The sequence below is a fragment of the Neolamprologus multifasciatus genome, chromosome 9 (assembly GCF_963576455.1).
Source record: "Neolamprologus multifasciatus chromosome 9, fNeoMul1.2, whole genome shotgun sequence".
In the NCBI taxonomy this organism is placed as follows: Eukaryota; Metazoa; Chordata; class Actinopteri; order Cichliformes; family Cichlidae; genus Neolamprologus; species Neolamprologus multifasciatus.
This window is the reverse complement of record NC_140447.1, coordinates 21,892,109-21,912,158: the sequence shown is the minus strand read 5'-3', so window position 1 is coordinate 21,912,158 and position 20,050 is coordinate 21,892,109. Positions and strand designations below refer to the sequence as shown.

The window sequence follows — 20,050 nt, the reverse complement described above, 5'->3', positions numbered from 1 at the left end:
TATCCCTTTGTAAATCATTAAAATTATGTAATTTAACTGGTATTTAAAGGGTTAAAAGTCTGGATTTGAATTAAATTTTGGTCTTGATGAACAGCGCTGATACTAATCTAAAACATCAAGTCAATGAAAGTAGAAAAATGTTTTAATATATATGAATTTTATAGTATTTTGAAAACGTAAACATGGGTGGCCATTTTTGGCCACGAACAAAATGAGAGGGTTTTTTTGTTTTTCTGTCACAGCACAAAAAACCAAAGATACATAAAACTCATTGATACTTTTAATTATTGCTATGCATCTAACCTCCATCATGGTTAGAAAATAAATCAGTTTGCATGTATTATTTAGAAAAAAAATGGGGATTTTATGCTTTTATCCCTTTATCCCTTTATCCCTTTGTAAATCATTAAAATTATGTAATTTAACTGGTATTTAAAGGGTTAAAAGTCTGGATTTGAATTAAATTTTGGTCTTGATGAACAGCGCTGATACTAATCTAAAACATCAAGTCAATGAAAGTAGAAAAATGTTTTAATATATATGAATTTTATAGTATTTTGAAAACGTAAACATGGGTGGCCATTTTTGGCCACGAACAAAATGAGAGGGTTTTTTTGTTTTTCTGTCACAGCACAAAAAACCAAAGATACATAAAACTCATTGATACTTTTAATTATTGCTATGCATCTAACCTCCATCATGGTTAGAAAATAAATCAGTTTGCATGTATTATTTAGAAAAAAAATGGGGATTTTATGCTTTTATCCCTTTGTAAATCATTTAAATTATGTAATTTAACTGTGATTTAAAGGGTTAAAAGTCTGGATTTGAATTAAATTTTGGTCTTGATGAACAGCGCTGATACTAATCTAAAAAAATCATGTCAAAAAAAGTGGAAATTTTTCTTAATATATATGAATTTTATAGCATTTTGTAAATGTAAACAGGGGGTGGCCATTTTTGGAAGTTTTTATGTTTTTCTGTCACTGCACAAAAAAACAAAGATGCATAAAACTCATTGATACTTTTAATTATTGTTATACATCTAACCTCCACCATGGTTAGAAAGTAAATCAGATGGCATGTTTTATTTGGAAAAAAATTGGGGTTTTGTGATTTTTTTCCATTTATGAGTTCCTAGGATTATTTGATTTAACTGGTATTTAAAGGGTTAAAATTATGAATTTGAATGAAATTTTGGTCTTGATGAACAGCACTGGTACTAATCTAAAGAATCATGTCAAAAAAAGTGGAAATTTTTCTTAATATATATGAATTTTATAGCATTTTGTAAATGTAAACAGGGGGTGGCCATTTTTGGCCACGAACAAGCTGAGAGGAAGTTTTTATGTTTTTCTGTCACTGCACAAAAAAACAAAGATGTATAAAAGTCATTGATACTGTTAATTATTGCTATGCATCTAACCTCCATCATGGTTAGAAAGTAAATCAGATGGCATGTTTTATTTGGAAAAAAATTGGGGTTTTGTGATTTTTTTCCATTTATGAGTTCCTAGGATTATGTGATCTAACTGGTATTTAAAGGGTTAAAATTATGAATTTGAATGAAATTTTGATTTTCATGAACAGCACTGGTGCTAATCTAAAAAATCATGTCAAAAAAAGTGGGAATTTTTCTTAATATATATGAATTTTATAGCATTTTGTAAACGTAAACAAGGGGTGGCCATTTTTGGCCACGAACAAGCTGAGAGGAAGTTTTTATGTTTTTGCTCTCCCTGCACAAAAATAACAATGCATTATAATCAATGTTGATGTGGATCAATTACATGCCCCAGACTCTACTATTAATAATACAAGAAATTTCAGTAGCAATGCAATTATATAAAATTGCGAGATTTGAGGTTGTCTTCCAGCTAGTGCAGTGGACAAACAAACTGGTGTTTAAAGGGTTAAAAATGTAAAAAGTAATAATAATTTTATATTTATGAAAAGAACTGAAGTTACTTAAAAGCTTTATGCAAAAAAAATGGCAAAAAAACATAAAAATAATAAAAATTACAGACCTAATCTGTAGGTGGCCACTTTTGGCCACGAACAAGCTGAAAGGGTAGTGATTTTGAACAGGGTCAGAGGGTTAAAAAAAACAAATCAAAAAAACAAAACAAAACACTAAATCTATTCTGATAAACCTGTATGCAAAAAATACACTGCACCCAAAATATTTCATAGTTCAGCAACACTGAGCTAATAAACTTAAACCCACACCATCCTCCCTATTCTGGTATTTTAAAGAGTACTTAGCAGAAATATTAAACAACCCAACTAATAGGGTTGCCAACAAAAAAAAATAGGGAACCACCCTCCGCCTCGTGATGCTTAATCAACGTAATAAACTTTAATTTAATGCACGTGTAAAAATAAAATAAAATGCACAGAAATCAATTATTTTTCTACAATAATTAAATAGATTCAACATCTTTCTTCAACAGAATTGCAGACTGCACAGATGGTTCCCAAAGGAAAAAGTACCATAGCTTACTAGGGTATATTAGACTTAACAGTTACTATATACAGTAATGGACTTCTATACATTTTACGTCGGATTAAAACTTTGGGTGTAAGATTCAGATAATTATTTAATAAAAGCTAGACATTTTAAATGAGAATAAGAAAGAAAAGTATTTCATTGTGCCCCCTTTTCCCTGTTAATGCCCTATCTGCCCCCCTGGCTAAACTTTGCTAGATCTGCCCCTGCACAGTTACCATCCGTCAGCTACGTAGAAAAGGATCCTGGTGTAGAAAGTAATAATAAATAAATTCTAACAACAGCTTATCAAGCTTAAATGTGCTGCTGTTGTTTAGCCGCTGGTTTCCTCTTTCTGGTGCAAAGTGGGCCAAAAACAAACAAGAGAGACGGACTCGCGACAGAAAAGCCGATCAGCTGATCATTGATCAGTTTCATGATTGCAGTAACAACAGGAGAGGAGGGGGAGAGAAGAGGCAGTCGCTCCATATATCGGTTGTTAAGCTTAAAGTGGGAATGCTTTACAAACATTCAAAGATGAACTTACACACTTGCTTTACTTCTCTCTGGGTTAACTTTCTCGGAGATGAAATGCCGGTTTGGTAGCGACTGCCGAGAGGTCTCGCACGCCACAGCTGCTCTATCACGTGACACATACTGCTCCAACATGCTAGGGTCATGAGCTGAGTTACGCCGTGTCACAAGCAATGACCTTTTCTACAGTCATTGGTCGCAAGTTTTGTGAGGTGCTTTTGAGATATTTAATGAATCGGATTACATTTTTTATCTCTCTCCGATATCCGATCCAGTAATTTAGGTCAGTATCGGACCGATACGTAATATCGGATCGGTCCATCCCTAGTTGTTGGGATGGGGCAGCTGTGGTTAAGGAGGCACAGGGATGTGTTTGCTAATTGGAAGGTTGGGGGTAACTAGATCCTCCAGTCAGTCAAAGTGTTGCTGGTCAGGATGCTGAACCTCAAAACTGCCAATCAGAGAGTGTGTGTAAGATGGAAGTGCACTGCTCAAAAATGTTAAAGGAATACTTTACTTGTACAGACTGGGTAATGTGTTAGGAAGAAAAGGATGCCATGTTGTTTGATGGAAATAAGAAGTATCAAGCTACAGAGCGCTAAATTCAAAGAGTCCCCGAAAACTATTATACATACTACATATTGATGTGCCATCCTGCAAGAGTTAGAACTACTGTGCAACCTCTGTAGGGTCCAGGTATCACCTCATGGTACCAGTAGTGACACCTTGAAAAATGCTAAACAAGTGGAAAAAACTTAGAGAAGATGAGGAGGGGAAAAATTATTTTTGGGGTTGTCTAATTGTTGCCCCACTGGTAATGCCTCTTGGTAATTTCACGAACTCTAAAGCAGCTGAAACTAATTAACAACCCCCTCTGCCACTTCACTAACCAGATCAATAACACATAATTTAATTGACTTCAAGTGCTAGAGTAGAAAAGTACTGTAAGTCTTATTTGTTTATTTTAATCGAATTTTCTTTAAGGCAAAAATTCCTCTTTCTCTTATCACCTCCCATAATAGTATATAATCATTTTTGGCCAGACAGAACCTAATATCAATGCCATTATGACTCAAGAACAAACACAGGTGTCATGCATGATGGCTGATCAATAGAACACTAAATCTAGGATCAGTCATGATTTCCTGACAGGAATATTGGGACATTTTCTTTCTTTTGAGGTTTCTACAATGGTTCTGTTTTGAGTGTTTTTTTTTTTTTATTCTTCTTTTTTTTTCTCTCTCTCTCTTTCTTTCTTTCTTTCTTTCTTTCTTTTTAATAAAACCGGTCAGCAGTGTACAGCTGTAAACAAAGCAAACGAGAATCATGGTGCCAGTATAGTTGGGTGAAACTGTGGAATGAAGGAACAACAGTCAGACAGTATCATACAAATACTTCAGTTGGACTTGCTTGTTGACGTTTTACTGTCCCTTTTCCCCACTGGAAATCGCCAAGAAATATGACGTACATCTTTGGTCGGATTGTGTGATTGTGTTTCCAAACCCGACACAACAACAGAGGTTTTATTGCACAAGAATAGTGGGAACGTGTCTAGTGCCCTGAAGCCATCAGGAGACAGCTGTTTGAATGTTTTGTTACAAAGGAGATTACATCACCTGTAAGTAGGCAACAGGTCAAATCTGATAACCATCAAGAAGAAAGCATTGAGAGTCAGTGGAACAAAGGCACACTTAGTCACCAAAGTGTAAGCTGACGACAGTCCGGGACCTGGATGTTAAGTGTTAAGGATAAAAAAGCTTGATGCCCTTTATGACAATGCATTACTTTACACTCAACATTTTTCCACTTCATATAATTACTGTTACTATTTAACACTTGCTGTTTGCACCTGCCAAGGAGAACGGTTCTTAATGCAAATGTTCAGCATGTTAGTAATGATCCCTGGGTAACACAGACACACCCGATGAGCCTGTCACTTGTAGTTGGACTTCAAACAATCTGATCTTTGACTTTTCTCCAAATTGCACTAAGAACCCCTTTTTCCCTGCAGTTTCACATTTATTAAAATGCGTGTATGTCCTTCAGGTTTCTGTATCAGGGTGGCTATGGCTCAGAAGGTTGAATAAGTCACGTACAGACCAGAAAAATTTGGGGCATTTTCACCTTTATTGGATAGTGGAGCAGCGAACACACTGCTGCACTCTGGTCATGTGGTAGATGATCACTTGCTCATCCATTAAGCTAAACTGGCACCACAATGTCAATATTTTATAAAAAAAAATAAAATAAAAATAATGATAATTAAAAAACTCTGGGGAAACAATGAAGAAGAGGACTCATTTCGAGCAGATAAAATTAGCTAAGCAAACTTCAACTCAACCAAAAAGCAATCCAACACTGGACAGCTAAAGTTTAATTAAGTTAAACTCAAATACTACATATTAATTCAGAGCACGCCAACGGCTCAGTAACATGGGTAAAAAGCATCCTCCTTGCCTCTGATTGGTGAGTGTATTGAATTTTTTTCACATTCTGTAGCTGACTGCAACTTGTGGTGACTAAATGATTGCTCAGAGATTGAGGGTGTTGCACACTCACGAGCATCTTTGATCACAAGCTGATTGCACCTAAAGGGAATGCAACCTTTGTGCAAACAGTCACAGTCTGACTTGGACTGACTGCAGTCGCTCTCAGAGAGATTTTTGCACGTTTGCAAATAACTGCTTTCTAATTCATAAATGCAGGCAGATTGCCAGCATGTAGCCACCATCAGTCAGAATGAGTCTTTGTCAATGAGCAAATTGACTACTACGTTGCACGCACTCGGTAACTTGACATATCTTGGCTGAAAACATTTATTTGTTTGCATAATGACACATTCATTTGTTTACGACGGGAAGGTAGAAAAAAAATATAGGGCGGGTGTATTCAAATACAGCCGTCTCTTTGTGCAAAGAGACGGGTTCAAGCAAACCCGTCTCTTTGCACAACAGGTTTGCTTTGCCAACATTAGATGACCTAAGTAAGTTTTACTTTTATAGTGGCACCAAATAACTACTCATGATTTTACCTCAGAATCAGCACATTATCATAAGCATCCAGACTTTGACGAAACAATGTTAGGAAATGGGTCTGTCCAGAAGACAACACACCGATTTAGATGAGGTGATGTCATTTGTGCATAAAGAACTACAGCACAATGGACAGATTCAAGGATAACGCTGGACACCTTTGAGCTATTCAAATGGGATATGTGGTGCAGCAGGTCAATCCAACAGATTATTAAATAAACTGATCCTCACGGTGTGAAGCATCAAAGGGCAAAGTGTCGTAGGCGATGGCAGCACAGCAATAAAGGGCCAAATGCTATTTGACACATGGATTCTTGCGATAAATTGAAACCTTATGGTATAAAGATTAATGGCAGCACTGATGGTTTCAATAATTTTTTTGTATGGATGGAAGCATCAACAACAAATTACGACCCCAAGGTTGTTGTTGCGGGGAGATTTTTATTTTTTTTGTAAATACACCACTTTATAGTTTTCAAAGGTATGAAAATGACGCTTGTAGTTACTGATCTGTTCTTGACGTTGGTCCCCAGGCTGATCTGGTCAAAAAGGATCTTTTGTTGGTTATTTCCTTTATGATGATACACACTACGGAATCAGATATCACCATTTTTATCTATTGCAAAGCTGCTGTATTGAGTGTGTTTCCCCTATACACTTAAATGTACATGACACAAACTGCGCAGACTAGGAGACAGACCACAGATTATACTGTCAGATACACAGCTACAGCTACATCTCGTAACACAACAGAGGTCTGTAAACACCAGAATTCCTCATCCTACCAGGCAGCGACTGAATATAAATTCAACACCAAGCCTCAGACTGTTAAAGTGCTTTTATCAGTTCAGTTCCTGCTATTCCTCTAAATCCCCTCAGAGCATTACCAAGCTGCTTTAATGACACACAGGAAAAAAGAAGCCACACATCCTTTAGAAAACTACCTCCCTTTAACATATGGTAGCAATCAGCCAACCCTTCATGGTGAATATCAATACCCTCGAGTGTCCACAAATGGCATAAAAATAGCGCTGTGGTTTACGCTTATTATGTTTTCGAAATACTTTCTTATTGTGTGAGAGTTTCTGTGAAGGTCTGCAGCCAGTACCGTGTTACGGAGAAGTTCCATGTAGCCTTTAAGCTGCTGGACGGCATCTCCTGTCCCATCTCTCTGCAGGCACTCTCCAGGAAATGTCCACTGACTTATCAGCCCATCCTGAGCCTCCAGTTGTTTTGGCAGCTGTAAACACAAAGAATTACGTTATGTAACATTAACAGTGTTTACAAGAACCAAACCACTGACGGGGCGATGATCACTTCTGCAGTAAATTTTTGTTTATTTTCTACCAACAGCTGTATATAATTAATCATTCGATATTAGCAATGTGACTTCTCAAGCCAAGGAGTTAGTGACTATGTTGTCAGCATAAAATGGTGACAACTTGTGTCCATTTTTTGTTTATAAAATGGACACAAGTCGCAGGAAAATTGAAAACTGTTAACTAAGATATTACATTCTTAAAGTTACGCTGTGTAAAATTTTCACTGTTGGATTAGGTATATTGCAGATTGCAGTCAACCGAGGTTTGTTTTCTTATTCCTCCCAATTCAAATCAATTCAATTTTATTTATATAGCGCCAAATCACATCAACAGTCGCCTCAAGGTGCATTATTACTGTATATTACTATTCTTATTATATATATTGTATATCTTATTCATCTGTTCCTCTGTCTCTCCTGCTGCTTTGAGCATGTACATGACAAAAGAATTTCCCTCGGGATAAATGAAGTTATTCTTATTCTTATTATTCTTATTCTTATATTGTAAGGTGCACCCTACAATAATACATACAGACAAAAACCCAACAATCATATAACGCCCTATGAGCAAGCACTTTGGCGACAGTGGGAAGGAAAAACTCCCTTTTAACAGGAAGAAACCTCCGGCAAAACCAGGCTCAGGGTGGGGCGGCCATTGGCCGCGTCCGCTTGGAGAGAGAGAAGGCAGACAGAATAACTACAGTGCATAATACTAGCTACGGTGGCTGCTGTAGGACAAATAAGTTTTAGTTAGCCAAGACAGATAAAATAAAAAAAAATTACATTCAGACTGTACCCGGTAACGGGCACGGCCAGCCAGCCTGTTTCTACTAGTAAGTAAGTAAACTTTATTTATACAGCACCTTTCACAGGTCAAAAACCACAAAGTCCTTTGTAATAAAAACAGGCAAAAACAACAACAAAAAAACAAAACACTGGATGCAGAGCCACCTTGGAGGTTTTCTCCATCTGTAGAAGGCTGTTCTATTTTTACCTCAGCTATCAATGCCGGGTGAGATGCATCCACCTTTATTTACTCTGCAAGAGGCTCTTGCACTTTGTGAAATGAGTCCTGCAAGGACTCCATGAATCAGACAAGCTCACTTCTGACCAACAACAGCGATAATGAGGCGAGTTGATGAGGATATGCGGAAGTTTCTGCCAGTAAGGGCTGCTGTTTTTGCTGCTATTAGCTAGTGTTAGCCTCTGTTAGGTGCTATTTACTCCGGTAAGCCTCTGTTAGCTACAGTTAGCCTCTGTTAGCTACAGTTAGGTACTTTTAGCTGGTGTCGACATTGCTGGATCCTGACACTTAGTGAATAAACTCTTTTTGTGTGTTAGAGCTCTGACTTCAGTTCAGGAGATGAAGCTTGAGGTGAGGAGGAAGGGGATAGAAATTTGTCCCTTTCCTTCAGTTTTTCAGTTCTCTGCTGAAGGGGGCCCCTTCTCTGAGGTATGATGCTTCATGTCTTGAGTCTGAAGATCCAGGAACAAATATTAATGTCCTTTCAGAGCACACTAAGGCCTGAGACGTCTCTACTTCTCTGCTTTTGACACAATACTTATGTGCCCGGTCCCTAGCCCCAAATGTAAAACACCATGGGTAAGAAGGAAGATGTCATAAGGGAAATGCCCACTTTTATGTATTTTTTATTGATTAATTATATGTTTATGAGAACGCATCAAGTTGATGGAAGGTGTAATTACACACAGTTCTATGTATATTTATGAGTACAGTATCCTTTTTTTCTTTTAAATAACATACCTTTAACTATATGTGTACCAGTCAAGCTTGCAGGAGTAGTCACACCCCAAAAACCCATTCTGCTGCTGTGTAGGATGGATGGTTAACTCACGTCATGATGGTTAAGTCATGTATGACATTATACCCATACACACCCTGGGGATGACAAATGAAGCCACTTCCTGGTGTATACTGAGCTCTACCCTTGGAGGTGCTTATAGGTATAGGTGGTTTTTATTACCCTCAAAGCCCTGAGGCTGAATGCTATGTCTCCAAAAAGAAAAAAATAATACAATTTTAGCTTCCAGAATTTACTAAAACAACATATTGGAGACAGATTATTATGATCCTTTGTTTTGTAATAATTCTTAAACTATGCATTTCAAAACTTTTTGTGCACTTCTACCCCTTGATTAAAGTTCACATTCACTTCTCCTCAGACTGTAGCAGGATTACCTCAGCTGAACTTAATTTTGTTTATTCAGCTTGTTACTTAAATTACAACCAAAGTTCTTGGAAAGCCACGTAAGATTAAAAGAAAAATAAAACCACAATTTCTCCAGTCTTTGAACAACCATTTTACATAATCACAATCTCAGTATTGCGCATAAGGAAACCTAGTTTTGGTCTATAGCCAATTTCCCCTTTACTTTTATGAGCGGCAAATTTGATAAGTAATTAATCTAAACTTCATCAGCAGTTAAAGTTATGTATTATTAGGACTGGCTGCTTTGAGGTACAGTCTGGAGGACTTAAGATATTTATCTAACAAATACCATGCCATGACTAAGAACTCTGTTGCTATTCTTTGTGAGTGAAATTGTGTGGTTTATTACAAGTCTTTAGCACTAATTAGCAGGTAAGTGACATGGCAGGAAAACTACATATGCTTACCTGCTATTTCATGAGGTACAGCTGCTTGTTAAGAAAAATATCTCATCAGCCAATCACATGAAAGCAACTCAATGCACTTAGACATGATCAAGACGACCTCCTAAAGTCCAAAATAGGCATCAGAATGGGGAAGATTTAACAAACTTTGAAGGTGGCATAGTTTCTGGTAAAATGGTAAATGGCCTGTATTTATATAGCGCTTTACTAGCCCCTAAGGACCCCAAAGCGCTTTACACATCCAGTCATTCACCCATTCAGACACACATTCACACACTGGCGATGGTGAAGTCCCAACTCTTGAGCCACGATCGCCCACAGGCTGGTATAAGTATTTCAGAAACTATTGATCTGTTGGAATTTTCCCACAGAACCATCTCTTGGATTAACGGACACTGATCATTGGGTGAAAAATGCTTTGTTGATGTCAGAGGAGAATGGCCAGACTCCTCCGAACAGTAACTTTAATAACCACTCGTTACAAGCATGAGATGTGAAAGCGCATCTCTGAACGCACAACATGTTGAATCTCAAAGCAGCCAATTATCACCGTAATCAGCACTAACATAGTCACATGTTAGCCCCAGTCACATGGGATCCCCTGGTAAATCCTTGTGACTTCCAGGAACTGCTAAAAGACTGAAATTCAGATTGTCATTTAGTTTTTATTGGGGAATAGCAATTTTTCCTTAGCAACCAATGGTTGCCATGGAGTCGCCAAACTGCGCCTGTGTGACTGAGGTTTACGGTACATGGTACTTTTCTAATTCCTCTTTTGCACTGCTGCTGTGCCCAGTGTAAAGTCAGTTCTGCTTTGTTGCCTTTGGAGAACCGGCTCTCACACAAACCGGTCTGAACAGTTGCACAGAGCATGGCGGGTGGACAAAATGTGGAAGCTGCAATTTCTTACAGCAATCGCTGACAGCAGTGGTTTCAACTCTTGGCCATGCTGGGGCTGGTTTCAGCATGAGCTCTGAACGATAAGATGCAGAAGTGAAAATTTACCATGATGACGTCCTCATTCTGCAGCCACGCAGGCAGCTGGGTGCTGTGAGACAACACTTGGTACAGCGTGGCTCTGAGGGCACAGTAGTTGTCCCCCCTGACTCTTCGTACGCTGGCAAAGCTCTGGGACATCTCCTTATAACCCTGCACCAACACACGGGGACATTAGAGGAAACATCCTAGCCATTAACGTAAAAATAAATAAATAAGAACGGGCTTTAACCTGAAATGATTCTTCTGAGAAACTTCAGGCACCAACCTTTTTAATGAGAGCGCTTTTAGGAGTATTTCCCTTCCACTCCCTCTCACTGTACAACAGAATATTCACCACCGGTGACAAACTGCATCTGTCCTCCACCTTTAAAACTGAGCGAGGGATAGCAGAGAAAGGTGAGACGATGGGCAGAACAAAAAGACTATTGTCCAGATTTCAAATGACAGACAAAGGCTGCACTTGTTGAAAATCACTGATGCAATAGAAGCGGAGGATGTACTGACGTTTTGTCTCCAACTCGGGCTGTGACGCAGACAGCTCCTCTTCACCTCTGTACAAATCTTCTTCACTATGATAAAACAGAAACACTTATTTTTAATCAAACAACAACTTATTTTTGTGTATCCAAAGCCTGGTCCTGGATCTCCATATCGAGCAATTTTAAGTCAATGCCAACTGGGACAGGGACAACTTAATCTCACTAAAAATCCTCACACTTCAAATGTGTAAGTCCAGATTTCATTTTTCTGTGACATTTGCAAAAAAATTAAAAATAAATAAACATAACAAAGTTCACTATAAATACCAAACACATAATTTGTGTGTATTTTGCTACATTTTTGTCTCATAATCCCATCTGTTTCTTGGGTAAAAGTGGTTTTACCTCCTTTATTCTTTCAACAGATGCTGTGATTCAATTCAGGACTATAAAGTGAACAGAGGTGATCTTTACAGACCTGTCTTCCTTCTCCGTGGCCTCAGCCATAACATTCTTGGTTGCGCTCTCTGCCCGCTGCTCCTTTTTTCCTGTAACCTCCTCGCCTTCAGTATCTTTCACAGGTTCAGTCTCGGCCTCAGTTGGCCTCTCCTCTTTTATCTCTTCATCGTTCCGCTTGACCTTGGGGAGATCTTCATCGTTATCCTGCACTAACATTGGTTCCTGCTTGGTTTTCTCCACAGACACAACCTCCTCTGACATTGTAGGTGTATGCTCCGCATCTGACCTTTTATCTTCATCTAACGGCAAGCTGAAAAGAAAATGCATGTTTTGTGTATAAAGCCAAGTTTACCATTCAAGCCTTAAACTCAAACTTGCAAATGTGCAACTTAAGTCGTATTTAGAAATGTAAAGCACACATTTAGCTGTATGAAAACTGCAGGTATGAGGAGGGCTGACTGTCATAGAAGATGCAATGGTAAGAGTTCGCCCCCTAGTGGCCACAGTGCCACTCTGCCGCCATAAGTCCAGAGTTCACGTAAACAAATACCTTGTTTGTTTTGTTATTGCAAACTCTGAACCCACTGGCCTCTCTCTGGCGTCTGCTGGAGCTGTGGTTTCTGGCTCCTTCACTGAGCTGGCAGAGTCCTGTCCCTCACCGCTGTGGTCGAGTTCTGAGGGCTCCAATCCAGAAGACAACTGGGAGACATCATGGCTTTGTGGGTGTTCAGGACTGGCCTCCCTGCTGTTTGAATCATCTGTCCCGGCACTGAGCAGACAGCAATAAGAAAGGTAACAAAAATAAATGGACTATTGCTTGCACAAATGTAAAAGCAAGTGATTACACAGTCGTACATGTGTAATAATGTTCAGTAATAAAGCCATCCATAGAAGCCCCTATCACCACATGTCATACTTGAAAAACCAAAAGTAGTAAGTCAAGGCCTATAGAGCGTTAACAGCATGGTCATAAAATGTCCCTGATCAGTGATTCTGCAACAGTTTGATGGTCTAATGCGACCACAGATCTAAAAAGAAAAAAAAAGGAGGTTAATGATTAAAGGGATGGTGAACTTAGGACAAGAAGCAAACACAAAGAAAGAAAAGAGACACAGGATGCATGCCATGTCACATTTTAAACAGCTGTACTCCTCATTATGGTTCAACCTTTTTATCTGTGTTGGGAATAAACTGCATGGAAAGTGACTTATGGAGGGGACACACAATATAGGTGATGTATATACACAGGCGGGGTGGGTTTTTTTTTTTTTTCAGAAATCATGCTTAGATATGTTAAAAAACAAAAAGATAACTTTTGGAAATACTTACAGATTAGATGCTGCATTGTTAAAGATAATTTCATACACACAAAAATGTATGGATCTACTCAGTATCAAACACAAGGCATCCGCATTTCACAAATTATTTAATAGCATACAAACAGATGTCTGTAAAGCTCTCAGGATTATCTGGCAGAGGGACATTGGCTGTACAAATAATAATGATGGATGGTTAAAGATACTGTCACATAATAGGAAACATTAAAGAGTCATTATAAGATAGTACAGTTTTTTTTACTCCATCTAGCCTTTGTAGAACAGGTCTACTTACCAATTATTTATGTTGGAAATGTCAAGCAGAACCAGGACCCTTTATACATGCGATCTGGGACTGTAAATACGTTTCCCCATTTTGGAAAATAGAATTATAACACATAAGAAAGTGGCTGGGCATGGTGATACCCATGTCACCAAGACTATGCCTATTGGGGGAATCGGACAATAATACCTAATATTAAAACACCAAAATACAGTGATAGAGGTGGGAGTGGTCACAGATTATACAGATTATGTAATACCACTTCTGCTCCGGACATTAAAAACTGGTTGGAATTCATGCTGGAGAAAGTGTCATATGAACACCTGCTGGCCAAGCTAAATAACAATAGAGAACTTGAAGAAATCCTGGGAGTGCTTTCTCTCTTGCAACACTGGGACGATCAGTTTGTTTGTTTGACGATCAAACAAATAAAAACTTAAATGACAAAAAAAGAAAGAAAATAATTTAGCAGCTGTCCAAACCAGACACAGATGTGATTAGAAAATGTTACAATCCTCTAGAAACAATAAGACAGTCTTCTGTCTTTAAACCATTTTTAGGCCAAGCGGTTTTATCTGGATTATTATAATTGAGTAAACCACCAAAGTAAGACTGCAGCAAGCAGCGCTGGGAGTCACAGAGTAACTCACAATACTATCACAGTACTTTGACCCCCAGTGATTCTACAATACTTTATATATTGCAAGACATATGTGTAACAATACATCAGAAGAAAAAAATACCAGCGGTTGTCTGTGCTACCCTCAGCCTCCTAGTAAATGCACCTATGGTATAAATTTGAAAAATCTGAAAAGTTGATCTCTGACTCCGATGTCCGGGATTCACACTCGTCTGAGATTTAAGTAGCATCTGTGGTATCAGTTTCGAAATACTATGTTGCCTCGTTCTCCAATTATTGCATTCATAAACTTTTGTGTCCACACTTCACAGCTACCCGCCTGCCTGGCAGGGTGATCTCAATACCCCATCAGCTTTTCAGAGCTGAGAGGAGTAACCATGTGTTTATTCACTGTAATATATGTAATGATAATATTCACTCTAAACAGTGTGTTACTTCAAGTAAAGAGCTTTGTACTTTGTCTGCCTTCTTCGTAACTCCTAATCACTTGGAGGCTGTGTGCAGGTGGTAGTACAGTACTACTAACTGGAAGGTTTGCGGACTGCATGCTAAAGTATCCTTGGGCAAAATACTCAACCACACGATGATCCTGATACATCTTCTGGAGTGTGAATGTGCGTGAATGGGTTATGAGACATGTTGTGTAAACTGCTTTCTTAGTGCTTAAGTAGAAAAGGGCTATATAAAAACCAGTCACTTAGTTTACCCTCAATCGTTACCTCCAAAGGAGCGATTCAGTTTGTCTTTCTGTGGCAGGATTACTCAAAAAGATTTTGGCGTATTTGAAAGAAAATATGAACAGAGGTGTTTTTTTGCCCTCTAACTTGGAAGCGATTAACTTTTGGAACTGATCCCAATCTCAATCCAGGGATTTCACCACTGCTAGGTGGGACAAAATTGGACACTTGACATCACAATTCATATCAAACTAAAAATTTAAAAAAGAATAAACAAACTAATCTGCTTGGTATGAGAGGAATTTACAGCATTGGCGGAGCTATATCATCTTGAACCCAGAGTCATAAAGCAGATCCTCCGGTAAGTAAAGTTGTTGACAGACGTCTAGAGCAGCTTCCTGTTTTAGCAAAACGAACTACATTTGGCAGCAATGTATCAACACCTGTATGGCAAAGGGAAGTGATACAATACACATATCAATGTGTCCAACCACTAAAAGCAAAATAAATGTTTGGTGTTGCCGAAACTTGATTAAACAACCACCACGTGTAGAAGAACGTGTCGCATTTGTGTCACAATATTTTAATTTTAGACACTGGAGCTGTTAGAGAGAGTCTTACAGTATTTGACATTATACAGGTGCTAAGATATTGTGCAGGAAATGTCATGGTAAAACAAGCACACCAACATGTGCACACAACCAAGAAAGAAGCGCTTTAAGAAGTTCATATTTTCTTCTAAAAGAAATACAGACAATATATGACATTGAACTGCACTGGAACTTTCTATCCAGCTCTTCAGAATAAATATTAAAATCATTATAAAAGGGAAGCTAAATTCTAAGCTTACAGGTTAATTTCATGTAACTCACCATGTCAGAGGCTCAGGTTCAGGCTCCTGCTTTTCCACAGACACAGACGACAGCTGGGCTGCCGGGGCAGCTGCAGCCAGCATGTCTGACACTGGTGACACTTGGTGATATTCAGAAAACTCCCCTGATGGTTTAGCTGCAGCTTCAACAGTCACTTTTTCTTCTTCGTCATGATGAGTTGTGCTCGCTGCAGTTTGCTCTACTGTTGTGTTTGCCTCAGTTTGCGGAGTTTTTTCAAAGCAGACCACCTCAGGTGTCAGAGAGGTGCCCTCTGGGATTTTGTCCTGCGTGGGGGGGTTTTCTTCTATCTCTGGTGCTTTTAAAACTTCAGAATCCGCTTTGGCGTGCTCATCCTGCACAGACCCCAAAGCGCACTGCATTGGAAGTTGACAACTGTGAGCAGGAGATTCCTCTGTATCTTGTACTCCGGTGGCGTTTTCTTCAGACATCTTGCAGGGCGGAGGCATCTCTATTTGAATGACTTCCTGCTTCAAGGGTCCATTTTCCTGAGTGTTATTAGGCTCCTGCTCTCCGGTCTCAGGACTCATCTTCCGCTCCTCATCCCTAAGTGACGACACAGTATTCATTAGCAATGCCACAGAGCCTTGGCTACACCCTTTTCATGCCCAGAAAAACAATGTTTTGTGACCAAAGATAAGACGCTGTTGAAATGTTTCAGGATTCCTTCAACCCTGTAGGTGGAGAGGAAGCAGATAACCTTTGTTCAAAACATTATCTCTTTGATTACCAGTTAGTTCATGAAATGACAAATGTTTTGACTTCCACAAACACTTTAAGACCTTTGGAAGTCCCCCTCACCCCGTTTCTGATCTCAGTACTCTGTTTTGTGCTGTCATTGGGTCACATGGTGCATCCTACACAACCCACAGGGGAAAATCTAATCGTCGTTTTGTTTTCACCCATTTTCCAGCATTTAATGGTGCTTTTGTGACCACAGATGCAGGTACTGTCTGCATGTTTTAGATGCTTAAATCCAATATTACCGCAAACTCCAAAGCTTTCTTCAAGCATTTAAAAGTCTCAGCTGAAAGTGTTCTGAGTCAGCTCTAAAATTGTTTGTGGTCTGCTGCTTATGGAGGAACCTGAGAAACGAAACACTGCTGGGAAATCCTGTGAAAGTGTGTCTGTTGTACCAGATTAGGTCACCAAGTCTTATTAGCACCCAGCACCCTTCACACACTCAGACTTTGAGTTTCCCTGTCTGTGTTTTCCCAGTCATCTCACCTCATGCAATCATCTCCTTCAGGACCGCAATTGCCAGCCACAGCTTTACAGCCTGTGAACTGGGTGGCCTTCGAGTCACTGGTCAGCAAACCGCTTCTTTCCTCCAAACTGCCGCAAGGACTTTCATGGCGACAACAGCACCAGTTCCCCATCTGCTCGCTCCCTCAGCCTGGGAGGTCGGACAGGCTGTAGGCTGAAGAGGCCTCTGGTCCAAAGCAACCACAAGCGACCTGGCGAGTCGCCGAAACCTGAAGATTTCAGGACTCCATGATGACGACGGAGGGATAAGCTGCTGCTAACGCAAGGGAGAAACCATGTTTATGTCCTATAAAAAGTGTGTTGACAGCTAAAAGCACAGAATGAGTGATCAACACACTGACTGTGATCTAACACGTTACAGTTTGTTATGTAACAAGTTCCCGCTACTGTAATTACACAATTTGTTGTATTTAATAAAATACAATATTTTGGTACATGCAGATTTTGTCCATTATGAAGGATAAAGCTTTTATGTTCAACGGGGATTCATTTTCTCAAACACGATAAATATTTGGTTTTTCAAACATCCAGGAAACACAACACACAGATTTCTGTTAAATAAGGCAACAAAGACTTATTGTATTTACTGTAGGTGGACCTGAAAGGTCACATCCAACATGGAAAAACCCTGAGATATAACCAAACATGAATACCCCACAGTATTCATGTTTACATGTATAAACTATATAGAAAAGTTCAAGACTCCTTAAATGTTGCACAATGAGGCAATAAAGACAGCACCCAGCCAGACTGTGATAAAAATAAATAAATGAACAACAACTCTTATTTTTTTAAGTGAGGTTTAATTTACTTTTGTTTATAAAAATCACCAAAAATATTAGGAAAATCAATAAGCCACTCTTTCCTAAGGTAACAGACTATGTGCTAATTATATCTGAACCAATGAGTGTGCTCCTAAAGGCCCCCACTGAGCCAAGAAAAAGACCCAGAATTATCCCCTAACTGATGAATTTGTTAATAGATATTATTGGGTCAATCGCGGCTATATTGTTACGTCGCATAAAGAAGTTAAAATACATTCATCATGAGCACAAATGTCATGATGATTTTTGGCTTTTAATGATCTTTATGACAAGAATTGGATGTACAAGTTTGAATTTATTTGGGATTTTCTTTCTTTTTTTCTTTTAAATTGGCAAGGCCAAGGCCCATTAACTTCTGGTTAATGATCATGACCGACTACAATCGGTAGTTTCTCTTTGTCATCATAAAGAGGATTTGTTTGACAGCACTCATTGAGCTGACCTATACGCTGAACAACAGGAAAATCCAAGGAACTGAAGGTCTCTTGAAGCCATTTCTAAACAACCGCAGATTCCAAGATCATCATTTCAACCAGTTGTACATAAGTACCAGTTATTCAGATGTCACCATTTTGCCAAGATCTGGAAGACGACCCAAACGGACTCCCTTGGATGAGGGGAAATTGATTTGGATGTTCAGGAACCATGAAGGCTCAAGCCTGTCATGAACTGGAAATTGCTGAAATACCAGCATCATTCTCCACCATGAAGAGTTTTAAGTCTCCATGGACTGAGATGTTGCCGTCCGAGAAAGAAGCTCCTGCTCCAAAATTGACACCTTCAAGCTTGAATGAAATTTGCAACTGCCCACGTAGACAAGCCAAAAGCCTTCTGGATACATGTTTGATGGCCAGGCAAGATAGGGATTGAATATTTCTCCACAATGACAAGAGGTATGTGTGGAGGAGTAAAAGTGAAGCTTCCAGCTGTCAAGCATGGCAGTGATAGTATCACGCTCTGGGCTGTTTTCGTGTCAGTGGTAAATTGCACAAACTGAATAGAATTATGAAGTAGGACGACTACCTCCAAATTCTTCAACTCTACCTCAGATCAAAAACTAGACGATTGAAACTCGGACACAAGTCGGATGCTCCAGCAGGACAATGATCCCAAACATACATTTAGATAGGAAAAAGCAGGCTAACATTAAACTTCCTGAAAGGGCTTCCCAAATCCCTTATCTCCATCCTATTTGTGGACTACAACAGGTCTATGCCAGGAAACCAACAAATTTAAAAGAACTCTACGAATTCTGGCAAGAGGAGCGTTCACAAATCAAGCCAAAATTAAGTCAAATACTTGTTCATGGCAACCAAAAAGATCTGCTTAAGGTGCCACTTGTTAAGGGACAGTTTACCAAATATTAATGGGGTCAATGCATATATTTGAGGCTGAATGTATACTTTTGAGCACCCGATTCTTGGGTGGTTTTTTTTTTTTTTTTGCACAATCATTCCACCTTGGAAAAAGAAATCATTAAAAGCCCAGATTTAACGTGACATTTATGCACATGATGAGTGCATGCAAACCTCTGACCATATCTCCGTGTTGTCCAGTATGTGTAAACACTTTCTTTTCTTGCAGAAATAGATGTTTGTTATCATTTAGAAGTGATGTGATCCAACAGTGTGCCCCTAAGACCAATGTCCACAGCTGGGGGTGCACAGTCATGGCATGTCTTCAAGCTAATCAATAACATATAACATAAAAGAATAACACACAAATATTGATATGGGATTCTCTATACTCACTAGAGATTGAATATCATTCAGTATATAATTCAGTCCGACTGAAAATCATTCGGACTACAGACTGAATACATTACAGTATGGAAACGTGTGATCCTCACACAAAAACACCTTTTGGCAGCCTGTGATGAAGCACAGTAAAACAATGCAGTGGCAGTATGGCTAAAAACTCCTGTCGCGAGGGCATTTCTTTCTTCTTCTTTTTTTAAACCACACGACTTTATTAAATGAACACAGCTACACCTGTCAAACACGGCAAAGTAACGTTAATAATAACGGCTGCACACTTCTTAGCGGGTACAAATAAAAGACGAGGTCAGGTCGTGAAAACACACCTTGTTTTGGCTGTGCTGAAGTCAAACTCCTGGAGCTTTCAGCCTCGTTCCTGTTTCACTTTTGGTGAGCTGACGAGCTAGCCAGCTAGCTGCGGTAAACTTAAAATACAAGCATGCGTTCCCG

General features: G+C 39.1%; 1 protein-coding gene across 3 annotated transcripts in view; it reads right to left on the bottom strand.

Annotated features, from left to right (window-relative positions):
* LOC146511553 (uncharacterized) overlaps nucleotides 1–20,050 on the bottom strand; it is a 25,991-nt gene extending 5,941 nt beyond the window's left edge. Inside the window, exons 1-9 of one of the 3 annotated variants that reach the window (XM_085172788.1) lie at nucleotides 16,981–17,132; nucleotides 15,736–16,299; nucleotides 12,498–12,716; nucleotides 11,967–12,257; nucleotides 11,514–11,578; nucleotides 11,275–11,381; nucleotides 11,016–11,159; nucleotides 7,163–7,294; nucleotides 4,271–6,593 (exon numbers count right to left, since the gene is read on the bottom strand). In XM_085172788.1, the coding sequence (XP_085028914.1) occupies nucleotides 6,462–6,593; nucleotides 7,163–7,294; nucleotides 11,016–11,159; nucleotides 11,275–11,381; nucleotides 11,514–11,578; nucleotides 11,967–12,257; nucleotides 12,498–12,716; nucleotides 15,736–16,299; nucleotides 16,981–17,132 (1,806 nt within the window). In that variant the 3' untranslated portion in view covers nucleotides 4,271–6,461. Of the gene's footprint in view, nucleotides 1–4,270; nucleotides 6,594–7,162; nucleotides 7,295–11,015; nucleotides 11,160–11,274; nucleotides 11,382–11,513; nucleotides 11,579–11,966; nucleotides 12,258–12,497; nucleotides 12,717–15,735; nucleotides 16,300–16,980; nucleotides 17,133–19,926 lie in introns of those variants that run through there. The other 2 variants (XM_085172787.1, XM_085172786.1) reach the window with 2 other exon arrangements.